The sequence below is a fragment of the Arabidopsis lyrata genome (genome assembly GCF_000004255.2).
Source record: "Arabidopsis lyrata subsp. lyrata unplaced genomic scaffold ARALYscaffold_1, whole genome shotgun sequence".
Classification (NCBI taxonomy): Eukaryota; Viridiplantae; Streptophyta; class Magnoliopsida; order Brassicales; family Brassicaceae; genus Arabidopsis; species Arabidopsis lyrata.
The window spans coordinates 28,160,359-28,186,752 of record NW_003302555.1 but is presented as its reverse complement, the minus strand read 5'-3'; the positions used below and the strand labels follow the sequence as shown (position 1 = coordinate 28,186,752).

Genomic DNA, 26,394 nt, shown 5'->3' with positions numbered 1-26,394 from the left:
ATTCGTCTGCCATATAAATCCTTTCCGAAATATAATTCGTTCCGTAATTTCTTAACCCGTCCCGTGATTTGTTTTTATTTTAAAATTTAAAGATTATTTATTATATATAAAAGTTTACAAATCATATCACCCTCTAAGACCACGAGACATTATACCACGGGACAATTTTTGGTTTTATACAATCTTTTCTAAATGAGACTGATTTAATATCTCTAATATTTGTGGTATTAAAAAAAAAAGATTTAATCCGTATTGAAGCGGCGGATTAATAATATTTTAATCTTTTTATTATTGTTGATTCAAAAACCCGTCCCGCCAAACCCGTCTGGCCAAAAAACTCATTTATTTTATTAATGTTCTTATTATGATATGATTCTGAATCATTGTCTAAATATTTTAATCTATGTAGAACGTTGAACACACATTTTCCTCAACTGGATAATATATGTCCGTTTTTTAAATTTCGAATCACAGTATATGCAGAAAAAAAATTGATTTTTTTTTTACTTTATGTATTATATGATGATTCAAAACAGTTAAAAACAAATTAAACAAAGATGATAGGAGAATCATAATTATAAATTTTAATCAAATCTTCTAAATATCTAAATTATTAAATATGGAATATCCGGTGTATGAGTTGGGTTAAATATAACCCGACCCAACAAATTTTTTGTGAAAGAATTTTAAAAACGGATCGGGTATCCGATATACCCGGAAGCATTTTTACCCACCCGACACCAAAGTGTTGCAAAAATACTAGTATAGATATTAAATTTTTATAAATTTTTCATTTTATATTTAGAAATTATATATTTGCACCAATATTTTTTTTATCTAAGTATCGTAAATCACATATTAGCATTTTCGGCCCAAAATCGCAAAACTGCGTTTTTTACAAAAATCAAAAAATACGGTGTTTCCTTAAATTTTTGTTTGCGGAATTGTGTTTAACGCCAAATCATATTTTCCCGCCAATATCGCAAAATCATGTTTTCCCGCCAAAATCGCAAAATCATGTTTTTCCGCCAAATTGCGGAATCATATTTTCCCGCCAAAACCGCAAAATAACATTTTCCGCCAAAAACCGCAAAATTATATTTTCCCCCCAAAAATCGTAAACTTATGTTTACCTACCTAAATTGCGGAATCATATTTTCTCGTCAAAATTGCAAAATCATGTTTTCCCACCAAAATTGCGGAATCATATTTTCCCGCCAAAATCGCAAAATCATGTTTTCCGCCAAATTTGCGGAATCATATTTTCCCGCCAAAACCGCAAAATAACATTTCCCGCCAAAAATTGCAAAATTATATTTTCCCGCCACAAATCGTAAAATTATGTTTACCCGTCTAAATTGCGGAATCATATTTTTTCGCCAAAATCGCAAATCATGTTTTCCCGCCAAAATTGCGGAATCATATTTTTCCGCCAAAATCGCCAAATTATGTTTCCCGCCAACCGCAAAATAACATTTCCCGCCGAAAATCGCAAAATTATGTTTTCCGCCTAAACCGTAAGATTATCTTTTTCCGTCAAAACCGTAAACTTAATTTATATGTTAAAATAATAATTTAAAAATTATTTAGATAAAGATATATTTTAGAGCAATAATTAAATTAATATAGCTTAGATTAAGATTTAAAATATAAGTAGATTAAAGTATGGGTATTTTAGTAATTTTTTTTGTTAAAGTCATCTAGATGGAGATGAAGATTTGCAAAAATTAAACAAACAAACAAAAATTCATTCAAATGTTCTATCCAAATAAACATCCAAAAATTGAAACGAACAACATTCAGATGGAGCATTTAATTTGGATGGAGCATTTAAATGAACCATTTGGATGGAAATGGTAGATGATGAAACGAACGGGCCCTAAATTGAATAATTAAACATGGTTCCTATTCAACTGCTTAAATTTTCAAAAAATAAAATAAAAATAATAATCTTTAATTAAGGTTTAAAGATACGCATAAAAATGGTTCTAAAAACAACTATGTCCACTTTAAACATATCTTCAGTACAAATTTTCAACAAAAGTTACACATGGTTTGAGATGATCCTAAATAAATTAAAAAAAAAAAAAAAGCCTGTGTTTATGAGTGTGAATCACAAGAGCTTGTTTTGTGAGGGTTGTTGACAAACGTATGTTTGCGTCCATGTGAAAGTTTAATGGGTCTAAAATGGGTTTGGGCTTAAGAACCCATCAAATTTCACATTGTTCTTCAAGCAGTGTGGGGAGTCAAAGAAACCAACTCAACACCTTAGAGCATGTTTATTGGTGAGATTTAGTGGGTATCAGCCTAATAAAAAGAATAAAAAAATCGATTTTGGGCTTGATATTGGGTGAAACGTCTCAATTTACTGAGACTTTTGGATCGGTTCTTCTTGGCCACGTGTGACGCATTCATTGGGCAAAAAAAAAAATCTGTGTTTCTCGTTTTATTTCTCTTCTCTTCGTCTATCTCTTCTCTCCGTTTCATTTTTTTATTATTATTTTCGTGATACCCATTGAGTTTCACCATTAACCATACAAATTTAACAAAAATCTTTTTGAGTATCATAGATTAAACAACTAATTAAATTAATATTAAAAAAATTCTAATGATACTCAAAGGGGTTTATTGATAAACATGCTCTTAGATAGATCTCATTTAGACTCGAATTTAATCAATACAAATCAAATCGAACAGTTCCACCGAATTTGATATTTTTAAAAGTTCACATTCACACCTTTAAATAGAAGCTGATGATTCATTACCTAAGAAAGTGATTACCAGAATATCCCACTCACCTTTTTCTTTGTTTTAAGTTCCGAGAATAGTTGATTTTCTTTTTTTGGTTTTATGTTATAGGTAGTCTTCAACTATTATTATAAAGTCATGTCTAACTTTTTTTTTTTATAAAAAGAATTCAAAATTTGTAGCCTCCATATATGCCATGTATGATAAACGTAGTCACCGAATCAGATGAGCCCCTTGACATAAAAATGCCCAGTTTTACGTAATCCGAGCTAAATTAGCCCCTAAAACTTTGCTTAATTTTTTTTGTTAACTAAAATCAGATTATGTTTCGCTAAAATCAGGTTATGTAGTTTTTTCTGTACCATGGTGGATTTATAATTCAGCTGATGATTTAAAATTTACTTGATCAGTTTTAAAAATTAAAAGAAAAAAAAAAACAAGACAAGGGAAAAAGTTGAGAATTATTGGTGGTTTCTTTTAGTATGACGCAATACGAATACAATTAACAAATCTATATGACATCGGGTAAGATGACCTAAACTTCCGAATACACACACACGTGCAAAAACAGAAGTACTTTGTTCAAATTCAAGAACTTATTAACAGGGGGAAAAAAAACAGAGAATAGAGAAATTGTTATAGATAAAGCAAATTAAAGACCAATCTTTGACTACCCCCATTCGTTGTCATTTGATTAAATGATAAATCATTGATCTGAAAAGAGAGATATAGATAAAACAAAATAAAAAAAAGTAGCATCAAATGGTTAGCACGAAAACTATTGAGTGAAAGAAACCCTAAATCTTTAAGTTCCACTATAGAACTAGATAATGATCATAATATATATTGTGATATAATTGATATCTCCGTCTAATCTTTTGAAATGATATATATCCTCTTACTCACTTCACAATTAATTTTGTTCTGATTGTCAGATGTCATGTATGCTTTATAAACTTTAATCAAAAATTTAATCATTTCAGTGAAGTATTCTAGGCTTAGATTAATATAGATTTTTTAAAAAATCATTCATCAGATACTACGATCACGTACAAAAGTCTTGCCCTTCAGATCGGCAATATGGATTTATTTATGAAATATCACGACTTCAACTGATGAAAACTAACAAATAGATAAATACAGACGGTAATAATTACATCAATACGTGATCATATAAAAAAAATTTAAATTGATGTATGGTGGCATAGCGGTATATATAGGGTCTATAGCTAATTTCAGTTTCGATTATAATATATGCATACTTCATGTGGATCACTTATTTTTCGGTTAAGATCATTATGTTTTATCTATGGTGGATTTACAGAAAACTCTTAACAAATTTTTGGCTAAGTACTTAAATTAGTTAAGACATTTTGTTGAAACCAAGCTAAAATCAACACTACAAATGTAGATAAATACTAAAGTATGGTCCAATTGGTTTATACATTATCTAAGAAGGATTTTATCCAAATGGTGGTACCTAGGTGATCAATCAATGGTTAAAACCGGAATGTAGGTGTTCTAAACATGCTCAATTAGTCAATTATATACCGCTTTCCAACTCAAAACAGCATATTCTGAGAACAATACGGATTTTTATACTATAACATCCAATTTCCAAATAAAACAATACTTCTTCTGTCCTATTTTATAAGATGTTTTGTGTAAAAACACAAATATTAAAAAATAATTAATGTTTATTTTTTTATAGGAATTCAGCCAATAGAAAAAAAGACTACAGAATTTAAATGGTCATAACATACTAAATAAACATAAATTATGCATAAAAATCTGAGAAAATCTTATAAAATAGAACAAGAAAAAAAATGCTAAAATATCCTATAATTTATGACAGAGAGAGTAGTAAACAAAATAAAATTCCGACCATTATAGTTTCTATCCTTAAAAAAATATGGAACTAAATGATGAAACTATGAAGTTTTTTAAACCGAATATATATAAAAAAAAAAAAAGGGAAATACTATGAAGTTTTGAAGCAGCTACAGTGAGTTTGTGTATGTTAATGTTTCTGAAAAAAAAATTGAAAAAATCTTTAGTCAACATCAACTCGTGTTTTTCTCTTCTTCCATCGTTATAACGTCTTTTTGACAAATGACAAATTGCGCCTAACTTCTGCGATAGACACGTGTACACGTGTCGTCATGTTGTAGTTTTGTCCGTATGGAAAACGCTTTCCATGTTGTAACCTAAGATACATTGAACAGTTCCTTTGTCCTCTCAACTTCGCTTTTTTTCCGAAGCTCTTTACCTCAACCTACCAAACAATTACACGTGTCTTTCTTTTTACAACATTTGGCACATATACATTTCAAAAAAACCCGTCAACAAAAAACACGTGAAATAAAATATCTCTCCTTTACCAGTTCACACATTTCATGGTCACTGTTCAATCATTTCAAATTGTTCCTCTGTTCTAAAATTCAGTCCCCTACACGAATATATAGACCACCAAAAATTATATGGACGGTTTGAAGTTGATTAAATCGACCAACATAAAGTCAATAGTGTTTTGTGGTTTAGGTGTCTAGTTACTAGAGCTATGTTTACATTAGAAGATATACTAAAAGGTATATCGAAAATCATTTTTTGATTTATTTTACATTACTTAAGTATATAAAAACCAATACTAGATTAATTTCGTTTGGTGCTATATGTTAACTCCAAATGTCTAATTAGCAAATTTCCAAACATTCATTTTTTTCATATACCCCAATATTAAACAAAAAAAAAACAGAATCTTATTTTGATTGTACGTAAATTACTTCTAAATTTAGCGGAACACTAGAAATAAGTGAACAAATAAACAAATGTTAACAAAAAAAAAACATTTAAAAAATAGTACGAGGAAGAGCCAAATCTACTCATGTAGGTTCAATGAACTCAAGGGATTGCATAAATCACGACGATCTAACTGACACACGTGTCAGAATTCAAAAGTGTTTATAGATAAACACAAAGTGGGTCCCATATTCAGTACACACGTTAACCAGCGGCGGTGGATTCGCCTATACACTGCATCCATATATAAGTAGCACGAGACCCAAACATTATTGTCAAAAATAAGAAAGAAAGAAAAAAAAAATGGGTATCCAAGAAACTGACCCGTTAGCCCAGTTGAGCTTACCACCAGGTTTCCGATTTTACCCGACCGATGAAGAGCTTATGGTTCAATATCTATGCAGAAAAGCAGCTGGTTACGATTTCTCTCTTCAGCTCATCGCCGAAATCGATCTTTATAAGTTTGATCCATGGGTTTTACCAAGTAAGTATACTAATTTAAACCCTTTTTAAAAATATTTATTTTTCTTATTAATAGATTCATAATTTTTTTGGTTGTTTTGTGATTTATAGATAAGGCATTATTTGGAGAAAAGGAATGGTATTTTTTTAGTCCGAGGGATAGAAAATACCCAAACGGGTCAAGACCTAACCGGGTTGCCGGATCGGGTTATTGGAAGGCTACGGGTACAGATAAAATAATATCGACGGAAGGACAAAGAGTTGGAATTAAAAAAGCGTTGGTGTTTTACATCGGAAAAGCTCCTAAAGGCACTAAAACCAATTGGATCATGCATGAGTATCGTCTCATTGAACCCTCTCGTAGAAACGGAAGCACTAAGGTAACAAAGAAAATCTAAACATTAAAACTATATCTTATATTTTCTTGTAGTGAAATTTTAATAATGTATAGTTAATATTTTCGTTAATTTTTTCAGTTGGATGATTGGGTTCTATGTCGAATATACAAAAAGCAATCAAGCGCACAAAAACAAGTTTACGAAAATGTAATCACGAGTGGTAGAGAATTCAGCAACAATGGTACTTCGTCAACAACGTCGTCTTCTTCTCACTTTGAAGACGTTCTTGATTCGTTTCATCATGAGATCGACAACAGAAATTTCCAGTTTTCTAATCCAAACCGGTTCTCGTCGCTAAGACCGGACTTAACCGAACAGAAAACCGGGATCAACGGTCTTGCGGATACTTCCAACTTCGATTGGGGTAGTTTTGCCGGAAATGTTGAGCACAATAATTACTCGGTACCGGAACTCGGACTGAGTCATGTTGTTCCTAATCTCGAGTACAATTGTAGCTACCTTAAGACGGAGGAGGAAGTCGAGAGCAGTCACGGGTTTAACAACTCGGGCGAGTTGGCTCAAAAGGGTTATGGTGTTGACTCGGTCGGGTTTGGGTATTCGGGGCAAGTTGGTGGGTTCGGGTTTATGTGATGATGCAATGCTGACGCAGTAAAAATAAGTCGTTAATTTTTGTCCCGTGGCAAATCTTATGTATTTGGATTTCAATTCTTTTGTGTTTAGAGGCAGATTCATAGATTTAAATGTAGTAGATTTGTAATCTATCATGCCTAGAAAATTTGACCAATAGATTTTGTAACTTTTGTTTGTTGTTGTTGATCTTTTGTATTGGTAGAAATTTAGTGGATTGAAATTGCATATTGTATTAGAATATTGTCCCACATCCACTACAAGAAAACATAGCAATTTCCGACGAACATTTCCGACGAAATTTTTAGTCGGAATTATTCCGACGGATTTCCGGGGAATTTCCGACAAACTTCCAAGAAAATAATATTTCGTCGGAAATTCGTCGGAAACATAAAAACTTTTCCGACGATTAAAAATTCGTCGGAATTTCGTCGGAAATATTTGTCGGAAACCATGGAAAATTCCGACAATCCAATGTCATCGGAAACTGCTCGGAAACTTGTCGGAAAATTTGTCGGAAACAACGAGGTAAACACGTGATTATTCACTGCACATGTTCCGACGTAATCCCGACAACTTGATCGAAAAATTAGTCGGAAAAGTAGTCGGAAAATCTAAAGTTGTTACCTTTAATATTTCCGACGAATTTCCGACAAAATGTCGGGAAGATCTGTCGGAAATTCGTCGGAAATATTAAAGGTAACCACTTTAGCAATTCCGACGAATTTCCGACAAAATCTGTCGGAAATTCGTCGGAAATTCGTCGGAAATATTTAGCAATTCCGACGAATTTCCGACAGAATTTCCGACAAATTTCGTCGAACATTTTGTCGGAAATTCGTCGGAAATATTAAAGGTAACCACTTTAGATTTTCCGACGAATTTCCGACAAACTTTCCGACGACATTTTGTCGGAAATTCGTCGGAAATATTAAAGGTAACCACTTTTGAATTTCCGACGAATTTCCGACAAAATGTTAGTCGGAAAAGTTTTATATATATACTAGACAACGAAAGAATCATAGACACAAGAAAAAAGTTGAAAAAAAAAAAACAGAAACACAAAAATATCTTCGAAAAAAAAATGTCTTCTCATAATATTTATAAAATTAGAGAGTGGATGTATAATCGATTAGATGATGAGACCGGAGCTATGAGGCAGGAGTACAAGGAAGGTTTAATGGAATTCATGCAGTTTGCATCTAATCAAGAAATGACGCGTATCGAAGGTATTATGGCATGTCCTTGTGTCAAATGTTGTAATGATCATTTTCTTGCAAAAGACATTGTTTGGAATCATTTATATTGGGGAGGTTTTACACCGGGATATTATATATGGTTTTCTCACGGGGAGGATTTTAGATCGGGTCCTAGTAGTAGTCGTGAAAGAAGAGATGAAAACGTTATAATTAGCGATGAGCATATTCACCAGGAAGAAGATAATGTAATTGGAAGTGGTAGTGGTGAATTTCATGATAACGTAGAAAATACTAATGTTGCGGAGGAACCCAACTTAGAAACACAGAGATTTTTCGATATGTTAGATGCTGCAAATCATCCGATATATGCAGGATGCAGAGAGGGTCATTCTCCTTTATCCGCCGCAACACGTATGATGAACATCAAAACAGACTACAATTTAAGTGAAGATTGTGTTGATGCGTGGGCTGATTTTATCCACGATTATCTACCGGAAGATAATTTATCGCCAGTTTCATACAACGCAATCCAAAAATTGGTATCTGGGCTAGGTTTACCATTCCAAATGATTGACGTGTGTAGAGAAAATTGTATGATTTTTTGGGGAGATAATGTAAATATGTCTCAATGTCGTTTCTGTGGTGCTGAAAGGTTTCAGGTTACTGGTGGGCGAAACAAAATACCATATAAGCGTATGTGGTATTTGCCCTTGGCTGATAGGTTGAAGAGGTTGTATCAGTCAGATCGGACAGCGGAGGGTATGCGATGGCACGCTGAACATGAGTTCACCGGGGAGATTTCACATCCATCGGATGCATCGGCCTGGAAACATTTTTGTTCTACATATCCAGTCTTTGCTAATGAACCAAGGAATGTCTATCTTGGTTTATGCACGGATGGATTCAATCCATTTGGAAAGTCAGGTAGAAAATATTCTTTGTGGCCAGTAATAGTCACCCCTTACAATCTCCCACCTTCCCTTTGCATGAAAAGAGAATTTCTTTTCTTAACCATTTTGATTCCTGGTCCAAACCACCCTCGTCGTTCACTTGATGTGTTCCTACAGCCGCTTATAGAAGAGTTAAAAATGTTATGGTACCAAGGGGTTTGGGTATATGATGTCTCCACAAAGACAAATTTTAACATGCGTGCTGTATTGATGTGGACTATTAGTGACTTTCCCGCATATGGCATGTTATCGGGTTGGACAACTCATGGAAGACTGTCGTGTCCATATTGTCAAGATAATACAGATGCCTTCCAACTAAGACATGGCCGGAAATCAAGTTGGTTTGATTGTCATCGTCGTTTTCTAAGACGAAATCATCCATATCGTCGTAGTAAGACGTTGTTCCGCAAGAACAAGAGTATCCGTGATCCACCGCCACCTGATTATGATGGTGATTATATATTGAATCAATTTCGTGATTTTGATGTTGACTGTACATCATCGGTAGGCGGTAATGGCCATGTCCGAATTGATGGATATGGAGAACATCATAATTGGCATAAGAAAAGTATCTTCTGGGAGTTGCCGTACTGGACAAATCATCTACTCCGCCACTGTCTTGACGTTATGCATATTGAGAAGAATTTCTTTGACAATATAATTAACACCATTCTAAATGTCCCGGGTAAGACTAAAGATAATGTCAAATCCAGAATGGATTTACCCGATATTTGTGCGCGCGAGGATCTCCATTTGCTTGCAGACGGAGTAGGTCCTATTCCTATATGGAGATTAGATGCAAGCAAGAAGACCAAGTTTTTTCAGTGGATAATTGATGATGTTAAATTTCCTGATGGCTATGCATCAAATCTATCATATTGTGTTGATGATCACAGTGGTAGATTAGCTGGGATGAAAAGTCATGACTGTCACGTCTTCATGCAGCGTTTACTACCATTTGCGTTTACACAACTCCTACCAAATGTTGTCCATGAAGCAATTGCAGGTACAAACAACTTATCTTTCAATTATTTTAATATGTTATTATTCATGTATATATTCTTTTTTTGTTTACAGTTATTAATTAAATTGCAGGGATAGGTGCATTTTTTAGAGATTTGTGTTCAAGATCTCTAACAGTCGAAGGACTACATACACTTGAAGATAATATCCCGATTATCATTTGCAATTTAGAGAAATTATTTCCCCCATCATTCTTTGATGTCATGGAGCACTTGCCTATCCATCTACCTCGTGAAGCAGCACTAGGCGGTCCAGTTCAGTACCGGTGGATGTATCCTTTTGAGCGTTATATGTTCCATTTGAAGAAAAAAGTAAAAAATCTTAGCAAAGTTGAGGGATCAATAGTAGCTCAAAGCATAAACGAGGAGACTTCTCATTTTTCGGCCTACTATTTTGCTCCAAATGTCCAAACAAAAGCAAGAAAACCAGGTAGGTACGATGATGGGGGTGTGCGGCCTTTTTACCATACATCTGTCCCAGATATCTTTTCTCAAATCGGGAGACTGAGTGGGAAGAAAAGAGAAGTATGGTTTACAGATCAAGAATTTAATCACATTCATACTTACATACTCCGGAACTGTGACGATGTCATACCATTCGAGAAGTAAGAAACAAAATTCATACCTTAATAATACGCATATATTATTTGCAAAATAATTACTTATACAACAAAACAAATGTCTGTAGGATCTTTGATGATCAAGTGTCTGGAGCGTATCCAAACATGACAGAGGCTCGAAAAGAGGAAATGAAGCAGACACAATATGCTAATTGGTTAAAATATTATGTAAGTTTTCACCGTTGATTTTACATATATTATGAACATGGTTACTATTTATTAAAATCGTACATTTGCTTGTATGTTTTGCAGATCAAATCAGCCGCAAGTAGGCAGGAACACTATCCAACATGGTTTGAAGAGTTGGTTGGAGGTCCTCTATCAAGGGCAATGGCATACCCGATGTATTGCACTCGAGGCTACGTTTTCATAAAACGTCCAGGGATTACTAACAGAAAAACAGTGAATTATGGGGTCGTTGTTCGTACAGATTCGATAGACTACTATGGTGAAATTACTGATATATTAGAGGTTGAATATCCGGGAGTCATAAATTTGAAATGTATACTCTTCAAGTGTGACTGGTATGATCCTAGAGTTGGAAGAGGTGTTAGACTTACAAAGTATGGTGTCACAGAGATCAACTCGACTAAGCAGTTAAGAAAGTACGATCCGTTTATACTTGCATCTCAGGCAGCACAGGTTTGCTACATACCATATCCACAAGTAGGTGTTCGACAATATCCATGGATTACGGCTCATCAAATAAATCCAAGAAGCAGAGTTGATGGGGTGAAAGAAAAGGAACCGCTACAACAAATTGCAGTAAACGAAATTACGCAAGTAGATCAATCTGTCGGTGACATTCCCCTCGTTGATATTGAGAACATAGAACTCGAAGAGATATGGGAAAATGCGGAAGACGAAGAGGATGGAGAAGAGTTTGAAGATCAAAATGATTCTGCTAGTTCAGATTATTCTTCCGATTCTGAGTAAATCAAATATATCGTCTTTAGTTTTATATATATATTTTATAAAATCTGTTTAAATGCTTTTAAATTTATCATATTATATGCATTATAATTTATTTGTTAAAAAAATCTGTTTCTATTTTATAATAATTAAACCATTCTAATATTTTATTTTATTCATACTTTCATCGGAACTGTCGTATGAAACGTTTGAGATTAAATTTGTACCGCTTAAATATATCTTGATACAAAACAGGGTATATTTAATTAAAGAAATACTTGACACAAAATAATTAAAATTATTTAAATAAATATACCCTGTTTCCGAAGAATTTTCCGACGACATTATTTTCTCCATCGGAAAATCGTCGGAATTAGGCTATATTGAATTAATTTATTTTTTTTACTTTTCTTTCAGAAATACTGAAGCGGGAACATTTACGAGACTCGGGAGATTTAATGTCCAAATTCCGTCGGAGATTGGGTCTTAAATTTATTGCCGTTTACTGTTCCCGGGCGTCAAAGAAGTTAATGTAACCAATTTCCGACGAAATTTCCGACGAAATTTAAAAATTTGTCGGAAAATTTGTCGGAAAATGTTACCGGGAGATTTAGTTTCCGACGAATTTTGCGACAAATTTTGTAAATTTCGTCGGAAATTTCGTCGGAATTGGTTACATTAATTTCTCGCGAATCTCGTAAATGTAGAGGGAAAGTTACTTGGTTTGAAATTCCCGCTGCATTGTTTCCGACGAATGTCCGACAAATATGGTCGTCGGAAATTCTTATATATATACGACTCACAGATTTTTGCCTCTTACGCACTTATCACTCTTATAAATCTCTCTACAATATCTCTCTAAAATCTCTCTACAAAATCACTCTAAAATCTCTCTAAAATCTCTCTGTGATAAACAAACGTTAAGGTAAGATGTTTAGTTTTATTTTCTTCATAATTTTGTTTATAAAATTCAAAAGACTAATTATAAATTTTTTATTTGATTAAGGAGATGGATAATGGATCGTGGAGTGGATATATGGCGTATTGCAATGAACGTGGGTTTGCTCCGGATTTGAATCTTGGTTCCGAAACCCAACCACCGGAGGATTTTCCCATGGAGGACACGGAAGTTCCGGAGACGGAACCATTGGCGATGCCTACACGGAATGATGATGCAAATCCACTCGATTCTATGACGCTAGACCAATTACTCCGTGCTCCGGGTCGAGATAAATTGAAAAAGATCGACCCAAGCCGTATGCACGGAACAACTTGGTAAGAAATTGTATTATTTAATTTATAGTTTTACGTAGATAATCTTAATTAAATAATTTGGTAATTATAGGTATCGATTCGATAAAGGATTCACAAAGATTATCAAGAAAATCATGGAGAGCGATTTCCCCGATCCCGCTCCGAATATTACGTCGGTCTCCGGAGACACAAAGAAACGTTGGTTTAAGGCATTTGCGGTTAGTTTATTTAAATAAAATTTATGCTTTATTTACTTTGTTTATAATTGTAGCTAAAAAAATTAAATTTTAAAATTTTACAACACTAAAAATATATATATTTTAAATTGTTTAACATTGTAGCAAAAATTTAATTGGGATTATGGTCTTACGGGCGAAGTACAAGAAAAATTTGAGGAGATATGTGGGGTACGTTTATTGGATTATGTTTATGGATGGAAAAAGAAATGGCTTAACGGGAAAGAAAAGCCAAAATGGATGCGAGAAAACGTTTGGCAAGGGCTTATTGCATATTGGTTACAAGAGCAAAATAAGTCCCGTAGTGAAACTAATTCTCAAAATCGCAAGAGTGAACGCGGAGGCTATGGCATGGCTAAACATACTTGTGGATCAATGCCATATGTCCGGAAAAAGGAAAAAATGGTAAATAAAAATTTAAATTTTTTACATTTCAATTTGCATTATAATAAATTTTATTGTAAATTTTTAACTAATAAATATTTTAAATGCAAGCGTAATCCCGAAACCGGTGAGTATCCCGATATGGTGACATTCATGGAGGAGACTCACAAACGGAAATCGGACGGGACATTTGTTGATAAAAAAGCTGAGGCAATAGCTCGTCGATGTCGGGAGATGGAGAAAGAGAAACTCACACAATTGAGTCAACAATCAGACACGCCCGATGATTATCAACTCACCCAAGCAGAAAAAAACGATATTTTCCGATCGGTAAGTAATAGTAATTAAAATATTATAATTTAGATAATATGTTTTATTTCCTAACAACATTTTCATTATAATAGCAAGTTGAAGTTAAAAAAGGACGTAGATTTGGATACGGTTCCATTCCGTATGACGAAGACATGGGCGGAAGTTCGTCGTATTCACATGCACACGTGAATTGTCAAGCAAACGCAGCCGAAATCATCGAGTTGAAGACTCAATTAAAAGATTGTAAGTTTTGGATGGATACGATGGCCCGTCTTCATCCCGACATCGTTCCGCCTTCTCGCCAAGATCAACCCGGAAATCAAAATGAAACAAATAACGTTGACACTCTATTTGATAATATATAATATTTGCGTTTGTAATAATTTTTAGTTGTTTAAGAACTTATTAATGTTTAATTATGTTTTTTATATTATGTGGTGAATTTTATTTTTTTTAATTATGTTTTTATATAATATTTGTGTTTGTTTTATTGAATTATTACAATTAAATTAAATTAATATTATTTAATTTAATTAATTATATTAATTAACAATAAAATATAAATATATTTTTTTTTAATAAAATATAATATTTCGTCGGAAATTCATCGGAAAATAATAAAAAAATACGATTTGTCGGAAATTCGTCGGAAACTATTAAATATATTATTATATTATATTTTGTCGGAAATTCGTCGGAAACATCCATTCGTCGGAAATTCGTCGGAACGTTCCGACGAACTTCCGACGATTTGTGGTCGGAAAATCGTCGGAATCGTACTCGATCTTGCGGCGTCGTTTGTAGGAATCTCCTCGGAATGGCGTCGGAATATGCCATCGGGATATCGTCGGCAATTTTCCGTCGCTATTCCGACGGACATTTCCGACACCTTTCCGACGGGCTTTCGACGAATATTTCCGACGATTTTCCGACAAATATTTCCGACGAATTTTCCGACAAATCATCTCGACAGAAATTTCCGACGAATTTCCGACGAATATTGTTTTCCGACCAGAGAATTCCGACAAACTTGGTGTAGTCGGAAATTCGTCGGAAACATCCATTTCCGACGAATTTCCGACTATTTGGTTTGTCGGAATTTGCTATGTTTTCTTGTAGTGATCGGTTGGCTTTGTGATTCTTAGGCAATATATATGTGTTGTGGCAATCCTCCTCCCTTGAGCTAGTTTTTGGGTGTGAGTTAGGCGCACACTAATATAGTATCAGAGCCTAGACCCAATTTCGATTGTGGACCACCTGTGGATGTCCAGTCCCACAACTTCACGTTTCAGATGTCCAATCATGAGCGTGAGGGAGGGTGTATTAGAATATTGTCCCACATCGGTTGGGTTTGTGATTCTTGGGCAGTATATATGTGTTATGGCAATCATTCTCCCTTGAGCTAGCTTTTGGGTGTGAGTTAAGTCCACGTTTATATATTGACATGTTATTTAGCATGGTAGCTACAAATTGAGGTTTAATTGTTCTGAACTATCCAAAATAAAAAAAAGTTTTAATAGTATTTGAAAATGGAGCGATGGGTTAGCTGAACTTATTAGGTGGGTAACGTGGGCTTGCTTGTTTGACCAGCTTGACAAGAGATTATAGAGAAACAGTTCATACCGTACAAGTTTCAAACACATGTTTATTGCGGATCGACTATATGCGTTTGCATTTGGGGTGTGAATGATAAGAGTTATAGATAGTGCCCAAATCAGACAAGAACATGAAAAAAGTAAAACAAGTGTATTTATTGCGCAAAAAATTGCAAGTGAAGCAAGCCATATGTAACGAGGACCACAAAAATTGAATGAAAATCATGACAAATGTGGTGCGAATAAATTTTTGATTAATTTTTTGAACACACTTTATTTCACTACCAACGAAAACACAGAATACTCTATTTCTTAATTTGTACGTTTAGGAAAATCCGACCCAATTTCTGACATGATTTATGTAAAAGTTTTAAAACATCTCTATCAAAGGCTTTTCAAACGTTATTTCAACATTAAAATAATAAAATAAAGAATGAAAAGTTCGAGAAATAAACTATTTAATTCAAAAGAGACCGAGAATACTCAAAAGGGATTCTAAACCATTCGAGATGCTCTTATAAATTACTTATCGTACTCTTCTTAGAGAAGAAAATGGAAACACATCTATTTTGATTTAGAGTGCGCGTTAACACAATCTCTAGTATAACATTAACCACATTGTGAATGAAGGAATGTGGTTCGCTGATCATTCGATATATTTCATCTCCTACCTTTTTTTGATCCTCCATGACTATCATAGCTTTTCAGAGAGCTTTGACCATCCTCTGAAATACTAAATCTCTATTTTCTAACATTTACCAAATAACAAATTAGATTTCAGATCGTTTTGACGAAGGACCAAAACTTAATTGTCTCTCGCTCTTTTCCTTTATAGACTAGTCTTGCTTCTAGTCATGCTGATTAATGATTATATCATAATTTGAGTGTGTGAAAATCTTCGGGAGGAGAAACTCATATTTGGCTTTCCTTGGACCTTGTTGATTGTGTTGATGTGAGAGGTAAACGACACCCGGAAAATGGTCGAAGGAACGAATTTTGTAACAAACATCTACATGAGCCTAACTTGGTTCGTTCTCTAATAGTCAAATAACTTGAGACACATGCATCAAAATTAAAAACACAAACAAGAATTGTATTTAATTTTGTATTTACAAGTTCCTTTAAAATTTTAGATACTCGATTTGTGGAACTTGGTAGGGTGAGCTCACATTGTTCACATTTTTTGGTTTGTGGGGTTCCATTTTGTGAGAGCTCATAGAATCGTTTGACGAGCCATTCTCATATTACTTGGAAGGAGTATGTGATTGAAGGTTTTGAGTACTTTGCCTTTAACGGCACCTTTTCGGATCCCCTTTGAAAGGCTTCTAGTGTTTTTTGTCTTGGTAATTTGGCTCTACAATTTGCATTTGTACCTCGTCTCAAACATCAAAACCGGAAAGAACAACAAAATCGTAATTACTTCGTGTAACTCCATTAGCAATTCCGCTTTTGTTGAGTGGATGGACTGAAAATGTTTCACTTATTTATGCTTGCATGTTTTTGTTTTTTTTGCCATGAGACCATTTGTATAAATCTACGATCGTTCGATTGTAAGTTTATACCATTTTCATATTTAATAAAATATTAATATTCTTACCAAAAAATGTAAAATTCCAGTGGCAAACTAGTATGATAAGGCAACGGCATAGGTGATAGTATTGTGTTTTGCCCAAAAAAAAAAAAAAAAAAAAAGGTGATAGTACTGTGAAGTCTGTGATAGTGTATTGATTGGCCCATGGGCCAAATGTCCAAAGTAGAATTCTGGTTGGGCTATAGCAAAATATTAATTTTCCATCTATTTGGTCATTACCTTTTAGTTTTTTCTAGAATTGGAGCTCAAGAAACTCAAACTACTGGTATAAATTTCTGTTTTACCTATAAAAATTAAATCGTCTCTCGATATGCTTTTCTAGACATTTTTCAAAAAATAAAAATATTATTTTCTAGACTTAAAATTTAAAACAGAAGAAAAATCCTTACAAGATTTATAATATAAAATGAAGGAAGTATAAATACAAACTATCATCTAAAAAATGTTTTCCAAAAATTAATCTAACAACAACAACACACAAAAAGGGTTTTGGCTTCAAATACACGAGGGATTTGTATTTATTAATAGATTGTGGCTATACTTCGAAGAAAACACAATATCTTAAATCATAACAATGACAGTTGTGATTAGAATAAAAATACATTTAACCGAGACATAAAAATTTATTTGTTTGGTTTTTGTGGTATTTGCACATGCGTGATCTACGAGTGGTTCGAAAAGCTCACTAATTATAGCTGACAAAGCAGACAATTAAGGAGCGGTCCTTAATGACTTTCCTAAACAAGCTTCAAAACAAGGCTCGATTAGTAAAAGCAACGACTACAAGGATCCATCCATTCTTTTTTTACGGAAAATATTTAATTAACTCTGGACGTAATTACCCCTAACTAGCCATACTGAATACATACGCATGACGTCACAATGTACGTATAAGAATATTAAATGTTTTTCTGGTAGAATTTAAGGACACATTTTATAAATGTTTGTTTTTCTGTTACATAATTTCTACGGCATTACAGTACTTATTGTGCTATAGATAATAGATGTCAGAAAATCAGAATGTGAATTGGAGAAAAACTATGGTCTATAAGTATTAACATTAAAACCCAAAAAACAAAAGAAAAACTATAAGTATTGTTTAATACGTGACATAAAATCGGTTAACGAGAGAGCAAAGAGGATCATGCAGAAAGAGCTCTACTCAAATCTGTTACAATGAAAATAATACTTTTTAAAATAAAAAATTGGTTTCACTTATGATATCTCTTATTATCTCTTAACTCCTTTTTTTATAATAATTATCATCTCTTATAAAACTGCAATAAGTCATAGAATATGACTTTCTTAAGTACACAGTGTATAAGTTTTTTTGGTAAAATACATTATATTATATATAAGTTGACGTTTGCATATATCAATTCTGTCAAGACAATATATATAGTTGTAATCATAAATACAAACAAGAAATCAAACAGATTTGATAATAACATATACAATTAGATATATTAAAATGTATCCAATGACACCATTCTTTTGGTGAACTATATATTGACATAAAATATGTTTTCCAGTATTATGACGGCGTTTGGTGAGTCACGTTAGATAAAGTCATATAATTATTTTATAAATTGATCAATTATGTGACATATAGCTAGTGACTTTCTAATTATGGAATCAAAGTAAAGCATCACATGTTCAAAGCAACTAAGGTACAAAAAGTTATACTTGACCACATTCTCCGATTAGATCACTGATCACTTGGTTGCTTTTTCTTGCAAAAGTTATTGTTATGAGGAAATCTCACCATGACCAAAATCATTATATAAAGTTTGAAGTTAGGTTACCATTATAAAATATGAAAGTGTAAAACTGACTAGCTTGTTTGCTTGTTAGTATATATCTGTGTGCTTGTGTATATGCATATGTATCACGTACGCATAATTCAATGCATTTAACTATGTTAATAATTAAAAAAAAATCTTTGAACTAAGAAGTTATATCTTTTTTTTTTTTTTTTGGTATCAAGTATATATCCTTAATTGAATTGGAAAAGACAACCACCTATTTGGACATGCATATCTCCGAAATTAACCAAAACCACATCTTTTTTATTACAGTGAAGTAAACAGCATCGAATCTTGTTGTCGGGTATATCTTTCTGATTAAAACAAAAAAACTAGGACCTAATTAATAATGAAAAAAATTAGTATATATTTTATTATCGTAAATATAAAGTGGGGATAATTTTATTTATCTATTTGGGGTTATTTTCTTCTATAATTAACAAGAAGATAAAAGGATAACAAGGAAAATGGGTGACTTTTCTCAAATATATATGCTGGTGAAACTCCTTTTTATACACATTCTTGAATCTTAAATCCAACATTGGGCTCCACATTTCACAATACACCATCATTACTTTATTTATCTATTTATTAATTTCCTAACAATCTCACATTTCGAAAGCTGGCAAGCTGACGGTGGACAATACAAACCAATTTTTTTGCTCGTATTTATATTTTGCATAAATATCTACTTTTTATCTGCACTAAGTCAAAAATTTAGTTTTTAGTGACGAAAAAAAGTTAATACGATCCGTTCATTGCCACCTCTCAAATAATCCTTTCATTATCCCTTTATCTATTTGTATGTTTTTGTTTTTGTTAAAGATATGTTTGTAGAGTTAATTAGTTTGTTAAAAACACGCATCACGTCAGATAAATATACATTAACATATTAGAGTTTGAAGAAAAAAAATAAATAATAATAAAAAGTGTATATATAGCATTACTTAAACAGTGGGTAAAATTTTTTACTTTTTTTTTACATTCGGTAAATCTTGTTTCTATTGATTTTTTAAAGCATAAACCAAAAATAGATATGTAACTATGTTTGGTTAGGCAAAGAAAAATCTAAGGTAAATAAGTTGAAAATTATCAAGAAAATTAATTGGATTTTGTTAACGATAATTGATGAATTTCTATTATAAATTCCAAGTGGTCACAAAAACAAAAATAACAAAAGCGTGATATGACATTTGAAACGTAAAAAGCTTTTTTGAATTTTCCCTTTGTTGCCTTGTGTTGCACTTAAGCGGGTCCCACATTACAGCTGCCACGTGTCGACCTAACGCTTGCTCAGAATACCACGGTACTAGTGGAAGCATGCACCTTGATTTATTTGTCCACACTTGATAATCAAAATTTAAAAAGTGCATATGTACGTAGTAGATTTTTCATTGATAAATATTTTTTTTTTAAATATTGAGTTTTCTTTATTATTTTAAATTATTTTCTATTTTAAAGCATTTGCTTAAACCGTAAAAACGTAAAACTATATAGTTTACCACTGAATTTTAGGGTTGACAAAAAAAAAAAAAAACCACTTTATTTTAGGGTTGATCCAAAAGAAATATACTACCACATAAAACCATAATAATTAATCGGTTAGTTGACATCTTGTAAGAGCATGATTAACAGCAATATCTTAGAGATATCTTAGTATTAAAGTTGATTAAATATAATCAAACCAACAAAATTAATCTAAGATTTATATCTTAGGTAAGATGTTTTTGTTGGTCTAAGATGTTCATACGTGTCAGTATCTAACATGTTAAAAAAACAAATAAAAGGAGAATTTTTTTTTTCTCCCGTGTTTTCTTTCTCCAAGCCAAGCGATTTCACATCTCTCTCTCTCTCTCTCTCTGTTTTGTAAACGCCGACGATTTAAGCTCTCCGACGGTCTTGTTCCGTCGAATTGAGAGTAGCACTTGAAAGGAATTTCGTGTTTGAGCAGTCGTTATGTTCACTCTTCGATGTTGTCTCACTCTCCCTCAAGTTCTTGAAACTTCCGCCGGAGAAATCTCTATCAATCGGCTTCCTCCGTCGAATAGAGAGGTTAATTGAGTGGGGATTGCAGTTTTGATCCGTCTGTATCATCATCTGCGGGATAAATGGTATGTAACTCTTTGATTTCACTTGTAGATCGAAAATCAGGGTTTTAATTATGCTTCGAAAATTAGGGTTTTTCACAATTGGAAATTGACTGTATCAAAATTAGTGTTCTCTGATGTTTGCATGTCGTTTTCAAACCAAATTAGGGTTGGGTTTTGTTAGCAGAAAGTTTTATAAAAAATTAGGGTTCATATGATGTTAAAAGATTGGGAATTCGTAATTTATCCGTTTGTTTCCATTTAACATCGCAGATAGTGTCGTTTTGAACCATAAAATTGATCTGTTTGATACGTGTTCTCTGTTATCATTGCTTTGATTTGAGATGATTTGTTTTTGATGAGTTTGATATGTTTCTCTGTTTTTGGCAAGGTCAATTGGAGAACTTGCGACATATGAGGTTTATTAGAGATGAGGTTCATTACATGGAGTACGGAGTAACAGCTCATTGAAGGTAATTCTTGTATGAACTTGTTTGTTTTAGTCTATGTGAAGATATTAAATCATTGAATGAGTAAATCTTGTTTGTTTTAGATTAGGTTAAGATCTTGAAATGCTTTAATTTGATTGTCTACATCATATTTAATTTTGTTTCATATGTCAGTTAGTCTTATTTATGTGTATGTTATTAGATCAATGTAATGCTTGAACTTGCAGTTTTTTAAAATGATTGAATTTGGTTTGAATGTGTTTCTCCAAGTGTTTATTTGGTGATCTCTGCTCAAGTAGAATACCTAATCTATCGCACAAATAACATGAGCCAATGCTAATAGAAGCATATGTTTATTTGTCTTTAAAGTTTAAGCCTGAAATGCTTTAATTGGATTTGATTGTTTTTTATTGTTGTCTTTGTGTTTACTCAATGCTTGGTAATTGGTATGGATTGCTTGTTGTGTCACACGTAAAACACCTAGCACTTATTGTCTAATTCATTTCTTATCTGTCAAACTTCTTGTCTAATTGATTTCTTCCCTTTTAATAAAAACCTAAACACTCTATCTCTCATTATGTTCTATCACGTACACTTAAACACACACCCCTACTCTTTTTTAATAATGCCCTGCCTACTCAACAACAAATCTTTGTTATCAATGCCTATAGCCTCTGTGTTTTATTTGATTAGGTAAAGAATTTAGTGTCACACTTAACACAAACCAAGCGTTTCTCTTGTTATATATGAACCTCTTCTTCTCTAACTTAATACTGATTTACACACACCAAAAACACTTCTTCTTTTTTTATCCTGCTTCCTTTCAACACCAACCAGAGAACTAGGCTATGGATTCATATCCATATAGTCATGGATCAGGCTTTGTGAACCTCTTAACTAGTCAACAAGAGGTTCACAATCTAGAAGCCAATCCGTATGATGATGTCCCTGTCTTTCCAAGCCAAGCTGACTCTCCAAGCCAAGCTGCACACAAACCCAAGGTGAAAAGAGGGAGAAGGAAATGGTCTCCCATAGAAGACGTGGTGCTCATCAGTGCTTGGCTCAACACAAGTAAGGATCCAGTAATAGGCAATGAACAAAAGGGTAATGCTTTTTGGTCACGCATTGCTAACTATTATGGTGCAAGTCCAAATCTGAAAGGTGTGGAAAGGAGAGAGCCAGATCACATAAAGCAGAGGTGGGCTAAGATCAATGATGGTGTATGCAAGTTTGTAGGGAGTTATGAGGCTGCGTTAAAACAGCAATCAAGTGGCCAGAATGATGATGATGTGATGAAACTGGCTCACCAAATCTTCACCAACGACTATGATGCAAAATTCAATCTTGAGCATGCTTGGAGAGAGCTTCGCCATGATCAAAAATGGTGTTCAGCTCCTACTACTAAACCGACTGGACAGTCTAAAAGAAGAAAGACTAAGGAGTCTGTTGAGCCTTCAAGCTGTCAGCCACTGTCCCATGGAGTAGAGGAAGCAATGCATCGTCCTATTGGTGTTAAGGCTGCAAAGGCCAACGCAAAAAAGACTGTGGGAGAAGAAGGCAATGGTCTCTCTAGGTTGCAGGGCATATGGGAGATCTCAAAAAAGAACTTTGAGTTAAAAGAGAAACAGAGCAAGCATAGTATGCTTGATAGTCTACTTGCAAAAACAGAGCTTAGTGACACAGAAATTGCCTTAAAAGACAAGCTCATAAATGACATGTTGTCAAATGCTTGAAGGATTTCTTTTGTTTCATGTATCATAAGTTCGGCTTTCTTTGTTTCATGTATCATAAGTTTGTCTTTTTGTTGTATTTCAATTTGTGTTTTCTGTCATAAGTTAAGTCTTTTGCTTGTATGAACTTGTTTGAATCAATGAATCAGTGTTTGTATGAATTTGTGTTTGTATGAATCAGTTTTGCTTGAAATAGTTGAAGTGCATGACAAACAAGTGGAGTTGTGATATTGTGATGGTAACACGTTTGTGTTTTTGTGCAGGATAGACAAGTTGCTTCACTAGCAACACGTGAAGCAAAAAGACAAGTTGACAAGAAGGGGACATGTTAAAGAGGACAAGATTCCAGCAAGTACACGGACACTACAAGTCTTGATTCTAACCACATGTTTGAATGAGTTTTCTTTTTACCACAAGTCCTCTCTGTTTGTTCACGGATACAAGTATTCATTGTAGCCACATGTTTCACTTTGCTTCTTAACCATGTATATGTTTTGTGTAGTCCACTATAAATATGACCATGTAATATCACTTTGTAATATCAATTGTCCAGACTCTTTCCTTCTTACTTTGCTTCTATTTCTTTTCTACTCTAAAAACAGTTACTTGCAACAAAAATCTCCAAGGCTTCTTTTTCTTTTCTACAACTAAAATCTCCAATTTCTTTTCTACGCCAAGGCTTCTATTTTTACTCAAAAAAATCCAAAACAATTCTACATTGTAAATGGCATCATCTTCCCATGAAAATTTAGAAGAAGCGTTGGACGAAGAATTTAGTAATATTTTACAGCAAGAAATAGATAATTCTTTGTATTCTTACGGTGATCGTCCACAAACCGCAAAACCGAGGAAAAAACGAGTCCATATTGAAAGAAATCGAGAAGAAGGACACATCCAGTTATGGAACGATTATTTCGCAGAAAATCCAACTTTTCCTCCTAATCTATTCAGACGCCGTTTTAGAATGAACAAGCCATTATTCATGCGTGTTGTTGATCGACTCTCCACAATTCCATTCTTTCAACAAAAAAGAGATGCTACAGGAAGATACGGTTTTTCTACACTACAGAAGTGTACAGCAGCAATTCGTATGCTTGCATATGGTTTAGCAGCTGATGCGGTTGACGAATATCTCCGGATTGGTGCAACCACTTCGATGAAGTGCATGGAACATTTTGTTGACGGAATTATTGATTGCTTTGGAGATGAGTACCTACGACAACCCACTGCAGAAGATCTTCAACGACTACTCCATATTGGAGAGATTCGAGGATTTCCCGGGATGATGGGAAGCATTGATTGTATGCATTGGGAGTGGAAGAATTGCCCTACCTCTTGGAAAGGACAATATACACGTGCCTCTGGAAAACCAACGATCGTTTTAGAGGCTGTAGCTTCCCAAGATCTTTGGATATGGCATGCGTTTTTTGGACCGCCAGGTACTTTAAACGATATTAATATTCTAGATCGCTCTCCGGTTTTTGATGACATCTTAAAAGGGCGAGCACCAGCAGTGAATTATACAGTCAACGGGAACGAGTATAATTTGGGTTACTATCTCACGGATGGCATTTATCCTAAATGGGCTACTTTTATCCAATCTATTTCACTTCCACAAACTGAAAAAGCATCTTTATTTGCAACCCATCAAGAAGCTTGCCGTAAAGATGTCGAGCGTGCTTTTGGAGTTTTGCAAGCTCGATTTGCTATTGTCAAAAATCCGGCTCTTCTTTGGGATAAGGTAAAAATAGGAAATATTATGCGAGCATGTATAATACTTCACAATATGATAGTAGAAGACGAACGAGATGGGTATACTCTGTTTGATACGACCGAATTCGAACAAGCGGAATCTGCAGGAAGTTCACGGGTGGATTTCACATATTCTACAGATATGCCTTCAAATTTCTTCGATACGATGGCCACTAGAACTCGAATTCGTGATCGAGGTATGCATCTACAATTGAAGAAGGATTTGGTCGAGCATATATGGACAAAATATTCTAGAAATTAAGTTTAAAATATTTGTGCTTTATGTTATTTATGTTATAAATTGTATCTCATGTATGTTTTAATTTTTTTAATTTGCAACAATTATTAAATTTTCTATAATTATAAATTTTATTTTTGTATTAATATTTTTTTTTCTAAGAACCACATGTTAAGAACCTACCATTAATCACACAAAAATCTTAACCCAAAAATACTATATCTTAACTATCACTTTTACAAATATATTACTTAAATATTCCTAAGATTTATTTCTAAGATACTACCAATAATCATGCTCTAAGTTCCATGTAAAATTAATAAATTTATATTATATAAAAACTAAATTAATAGTGCATTTTCTTATATGATTTTGTTATTATAAATTACTATAGAGACAATATATATGCTTATTGGATGAAAACAATCGCTATCGTTGTTAATCGCAATTCCACGTCATGGCCGCTCGTGTCGAGCCACTTTGACACAAGACGATAATACATAGTTAAGAGCTTAAGAAAGTCATTATCGACTCCCAAATCTCTAATTTACCCTCCTCTGCCTTGGTTAGTATCGTAATTTAAAAGATTCGACATGATTAGTCAGACTTTGTATATGTGTCGAAATGTCGCTACTCTTTATCTCCTTTTAGTACAAACCAAACCACACTAAACTCGGCTGAATTATGGGATATTATGTATTATTATTGATTGCAAACAAATGCTAATATTTCGGGACTAAAATAATGAATTCACAATATTGTACAATTGTTGATAAAGTTATTTTCACGTTTAGTAATAAAATGAGTTTACTGATCTGGGATTAACAGTGCGTTTTGAAGGTCAAAGAAACTTTATAATTTATAAAACAGATTTTTTTTTATGAATTGAATATGAATCTACATAAGATGAAAGATAAACTACAATTTAATTCTAGCTAAGTACATATAGATAACATTAATTCGTGAAAAGGATTAAAAAAAAAAGCAAATTACATGTAACTCTCTCATGATTCACGAAGATATGAAAGCATATCTTATATTTTAATTTAAAATCAATGATAGGAATCTCTCTACCTACACCTACATATATATATATATATATATATATATATATATATATATATAGTTGGGTCAAAAAGCCTACATATATATATATATATCTACAGTAAACTGTCTTAATTATTTTTCTAACTAATAATTATTCATAGAGAAATTAATAACTAACTACTGATACAGTTATTAAAAAAAATCTAAAAATTAAAA

The 26,394-nt window shown here is 33.3% G+C and overlaps 4 protein-coding genes across 4 annotated transcripts; all 4 read left to right on the top strand.

Annotated features, from left to right (window-relative positions):
- The first annotated feature begins 5,816 nt into the window (after positions 1–5,816).
- LOC9330470 (NAC domain-containing protein 19) lies at positions 5,817–7,238 on the top strand. The gene is made up of 3 exons (XM_002894363.2): positions 5,817–6,031; positions 6,121–6,389; positions 6,486–7,238. The coding sequence occupies exons 1-3, from the start codon at positions 5,851–5,853 to the stop codon at positions 6,996–6,998; spliced, it is 963 nt and encodes a 320-aa protein (XP_002894409.1). The 5' UTR covers positions 5,817–5,850; the 3' UTR covers positions 6,999–7,238.
- Positions 7,239–10,344: 3,106 nt separating this feature from the next.
- Positions 10,345–11,749, top strand: LOC110225010. The gene is made up of 3 exons (XM_021013462.1): positions 10,345–10,771; positions 10,855–10,954; positions 11,039–11,749. Exons 1-3 carry the CDS (start codon positions 10,371–10,373, stop codon positions 11,720–11,722), a joined length of 1,185 nt encoding a protein of 394 aa, XP_020869121.1. The 5' UTR covers positions 10,345–10,370; the 3' UTR covers positions 11,723–11,749.
- A 958-nt stretch (positions 11,750–12,707) lies between these two features.
- LOC110224468 lies at positions 12,708–13,211 on the top strand. Its single transcript, XM_021010555.1, has 2 exons — positions 12,708–12,973; positions 13,044–13,211. The coding sequence occupies exons 1-2, from the start codon at positions 12,708–12,710 to the stop codon at positions 13,186–13,188; spliced, it is 411 nt and encodes a 136-aa protein (XP_020866214.1). The 3' UTR covers positions 13,189–13,211.
- Positions 13,212–20,747: 7,536 nt separating this feature from the next.
- Positions 20,748–25,163, top strand: LOC9330469. The gene is made up of 3 exons (XM_021010961.1): positions 20,748–20,986; positions 21,354–21,435; positions 23,405–25,163. Exon 3 carries the CDS (start codon positions 23,866–23,868, stop codon positions 25,153–25,155), a length of 1,290 nt encoding a protein of 429 aa, XP_020866620.1. The 5' UTR covers positions 20,748–20,986; positions 21,354–21,435; positions 23,405–23,865; the 3' UTR covers positions 25,156–25,163.
- Positions 25,164–26,394: the final 1,231 nt, after the last annotated feature.